This window comes from Mauremys mutica, chromosome 23, assembly GCF_020497125.1.
Source record: "Mauremys mutica isolate MM-2020 ecotype Southern chromosome 23, ASM2049712v1, whole genome shotgun sequence".
In the NCBI taxonomy this organism is placed as follows: Eukaryota; Metazoa; Chordata; order Testudines; family Geoemydidae; genus Mauremys; species Mauremys mutica.
Window position 1 is genome coordinate 17,707,517 of NC_059094.1, and position 4,161 is coordinate 17,711,677.

The 4,161-nt window shown below is 53.2% G+C and overlaps 1 protein-coding gene across 1 annotated transcript; it reads right to left on the reverse strand.

The window, feature by feature from the left end:
* Positions 1-212: 212 nt before the first annotated feature.
* Positions 213-1,223, reverse strand: LOC123355272 (G-protein coupled receptor 183-like). The gene has a single exon (XM_044997560.1). The coding sequence runs from the start codon at positions 1,221-1,223 to the stop codon at positions 213-215; it is 1,011 nt and encodes a 336-aa protein (XP_044853495.1).
* Positions 1,224-4,161: the final 2,938 nt, after the last annotated feature.

Consider the following 4,161-nt stretch of genomic DNA (forward strand, 5'->3'; position numbering starts at 1 on the left):
TCTCCAGCTCACACCGGGCATTTGGTCACCCACCCATCAGGCCATGGAGATGCTGTTACCAGGCGACCTCCCACATCCAACTGGAAGAGCTCTGGTGGCGAGTTCAGATTCTCACAACAAGGCCAAGACACTGGAGGCGGGTGCCAGGGTGGACCAGTGCCCTGGAGAGGGAGCCAAGCTAAGCCATGAGCCATTCTCTCCCAGCGGCCCCGCTAGGAGGAGGTGAAGGAGGAGGACCGGACGTTGGGTATGGACCTCTCCAGCGGGGAGGAGGGCAGTGGGAGGCACCGGACGACCTTGCGCGCCGTCCTCCACAGATCAGCCCGGAAGCACTTGATGGAGAAGCAGTAGATCAGCGGGTCGATGCAGCTGTTGAGGCTCAGCAGGGCCACACTCAGGGTGTGCAGGACGTCCAGGGTGGAGGGTGGGCTGCAGCCGGGGCTCTGCGTCCGGCCGGCCACCCAGGGGGCCAGGGTGAGGTGATAGGGGGCCACGCAGACCACGAACACCAGCAGCATGCCCAGCACCATGGCCCGGGCCAGCCGGCGGTGGCTGCCTGGGGAGGCAGTGGCCGAGAGCGACCTCATGATGGAGGCGTAGGCACCCAGCACCACCAGGAAGCAGGCCGCGAAGAAGCCCACCATGGCGTAGGCGTAGTTCCTGTGCCCCGCAGTCTGCTCAAAGCACTTGGTGCCCCGAGAGCCCGGCCAGGTCTGCGGGGCTGCCAGGGAGGGGATGGCACAGCCCAAGCACAGCAGCCAGACCAGCACGCAAGCTGCCACGGCCCCGTGGCGCCGGTTCAGAGCCAGGTCCAGCCTGGCCACCCGGACGGTGCAGTAGCGATCGAAGCTGATGAGGGTCATGAAGGCGATGGCGCTGTAGGTGGCTGCGTAGTAGGCTGTGCCGGCCAGCCGGCAGGTGGCGTCCGAGAGGGCCCAGTGCCCCCCGGCCAGGTAGTAGGGAATCCAGAGGGGCAGGGTGAGGTTGAAGAGGATGTCGGCCAGCGTGAGGTTGAGGAGGTAGATGCGGATGGCCTTCCTCACCTGGCCGCTCTGCAGAAAGGCCAGCAGGGCCACCAGGTTGCCAGGCAGCCCCACGCAGAGCACCAGGCAGTACACCAGGGGCACCAGCACAAACTGCACCGGGTCACGCGGCTCACACTCCCCACGGGCAGCGCCCAGGGGTGCCTCCGTCGCCTCCAGCCTGGCCGTCCAATTGTTCATCTCAGCACCACTGGAAGACAAGAGGGGGCAGGGTGAGCGGGGAGGCGCGGTCTGTGTGCCTGAAAGGGGGTCAGAGTCCTCAGCTGGGGCGGGGAATGGCACTGATTAGGAGCCCCTCGTAAAGCTGTGTGGTCAACCTGGCCGCAGCACCCCTTGCTGGGTAGGAGGAGCCAGCCTGACCCCCTCAAACTCCAGAGGAGTTCCATCTATCCCTATCCCGCCTCCACCTATCTATCCGCCCATCCCCTCTATTGATCTCTCCAGCCAGCCAGCTCCATAAATACCCCTCGAGCTCTCTCTCCATCCACACCCCTCCAATCAGCCATCCAGCCACCCTCTCCTCTCTCCATACAGCCCCTCTATCTATCCATCTCCACACACACTCCTCTATCCATCCAGGTAGCAGCTAGGCACTGGACTCACAGCAAAGCCTATAAGCATAAGCCTCGGAGCAAACATGAGCACAGCAGCCACAGGCGGAGTCTGGGGGGTCATGGAGGGCTTTTCCCCCCCAAACTGCAAGCCTGAGTGTGCAATGCAATGAGTTCTGCAGAGGAGACAGGAGATGAGCTGCTCCCAGCTTGCGCCCTGAGGCAGGATCCAGGACTCAGAATTTTGTTTATAAACAGGGTGATTAGCAGGTGATTAAGATAAGAAAGGGCTGTTAGGATGTTTCCTAAAGTTAAATGATCTGTTCCAAGCTTGGTGAACTGGGAAAAGTAGCCTAAATGATAGAAAATAATTGTAGATTTTTCTACAATTGTTGTATTCAAGAGGCGGTAACAAAGTTACTCATGTCTTTCTTTGAGAAGAGAACTGACTTTTTAGACAAAAGAAATGCAGTAGATCTAATCTACCTGGATTTCAGCAAAGCGTATGATGCAGTTCCATGTGAGAAATTAATTAGTTAAAATGGATAGGATGGGGATTCATATGAGAACTGAAAGGTGGATAAGGAACTGGTTAAAGGGAAGACTACAACAGGTCATACTGCAAGGTGAACTGTCAGGCTAGAGGGCGGTTACCGGTTGAGTTCTTCAGGGACCAGTCTGGGGACCAATCTTATTAAACATTTTTATTACTGACCTTGGCATAAAAAGTGGGCGTGTGCTAATAAAATATGCAGATGACACAAAGTTGGGAGGTATTGCCAATACCGAGGAGGATCGGAATATCGTACAAGAAGAGCTGGATGATCTTGTAAACTGGAGTAATAGAAATGGGATGATATTTAATAGGGAAAAGTGCAAGGTCATGTACTTGGGGACTAACAACAAGAATTTTTGCTATAAGCTGCGGGACCTATCAGTTGGAAGTGACAGAGGAGGAGAAAGATCTGGGTGTATTTGGTGCTCAGAGGATGAATATGAACCATCAATGTGATGCAGCTGTAGAAAAGGCTAATGCAGTCCTGGGGTGTTTCAGGCATGGTATTTCCAGTAGGGACAGGGAAGTGTTAGTACCATTATACAAGGCACTGGTGAGACCTCATCTGGAATACTGTGTGCAGTTCTGGTCTCCCATGTTTGAGAAAGATTAATTCAAACTGGAACAGGTGCAGAGAAGGGCTACTAGGATGACCTGAGGAATGGAAAACCTACCTTAGGAGACTCAAAGAGCTTGGCTTCTTTAGCCTAACCAAAAGAAGACTGAGGGGAGATATGATTGCTCCCTATAAATACATCAGAGGGATAAATACCAGGGAGGGAGATAAATTATTTAAATTAATTTAAATTAATTTAAATTATTTAAATTTACCAATGTGGACCCCAGAACAAATGGATATGAACTGGCCATCAACAAGTTTAGGCTTGAAATTAGGTGAAGGTCTCTAACCATCCGAGGAGGGAAGTTCTGGAGCAGCTCCCAAGGGGAGCAGTGAGGGGAAAAAACCCTAACTGGCTTCAAGACTGAGCTTGGTACGTTTCTGGAGGGGATGGTATGACAGGACTGCCTACAATGGCATGTGGCCCATCGGCAACTGACTGGAGCAAAAATCCCCAATGGCTGGAGAGGGACCCTAGCTGGGGTGGGATCTGAGTTACTACAGAGAATTCTTCCCAGATATCTGCATGGTGGGTCTTGCCCACATGCTCAGGATCTAACTGACCATCATATTTGGGGTCAGGAAGGAATTTTCCCCTGGGTCAAATTGGCGCAGACCATGGGGGGAGTTGCGCTTTCCTCTGCAGCATGGGGCATGGGTCACTTGCAGGTTTAAACTAGTGTCAACGGTGAATCCTCTGTAACCTGAAGTCTTTAACCCATGACTTGAGGCCGTCAGTAACTCAGCCAGAGGTTTGAGTTCTGTTACAGGAGGGGGTCAGGGAGGCTCTGTGGCCTGCGATATGCTGGAGGTCAGACTAGATGATCACGCTGGTCTCTTCTGACTTCAGTAAGAGTATCTGAGTACGACTAGACATTACAATTGAAACCTCACCAGCGTCCCATGAGCGACTTGCTGCAAGATGGCAGAACACATTAGTATTAGAGCTGAGTGGGTCTAATATTTATTACAGTTTCTTTCTTGCTCTAGGAATTAGTTACAATGCTCCTGTCAGATAATTTCTAAGTTATCTGCCAAAAACACAAGAGTTTTCAGTTGCCTGAGTAGCTCCTGGAATCATGGTTAAAGTTATGTCCCTCCTCCCCCTAAAAGGTCTGAAATGGTGCCCCTGTGGGCAGGCAGGGAACTCGCCCCCCCACACGCGCGGCCCCATTGGCCGGACTGGAGCCCACCCCACAATTATAGACGTCAAATGACACCGGTGCTCAGCGCTCCATGTGAACTAGGCAGCCCAGCCCTGTTTGAATCAGAGGAAGAACCTGGCCCTGAACCAGCGGCTCGCTGCAGAACAGTGATAATCAGGATGGCCCATTTCAAACTGTTGACACCTTGTCAAGGGTTTGAAATGGGCCATCCTGATTATCACTACAA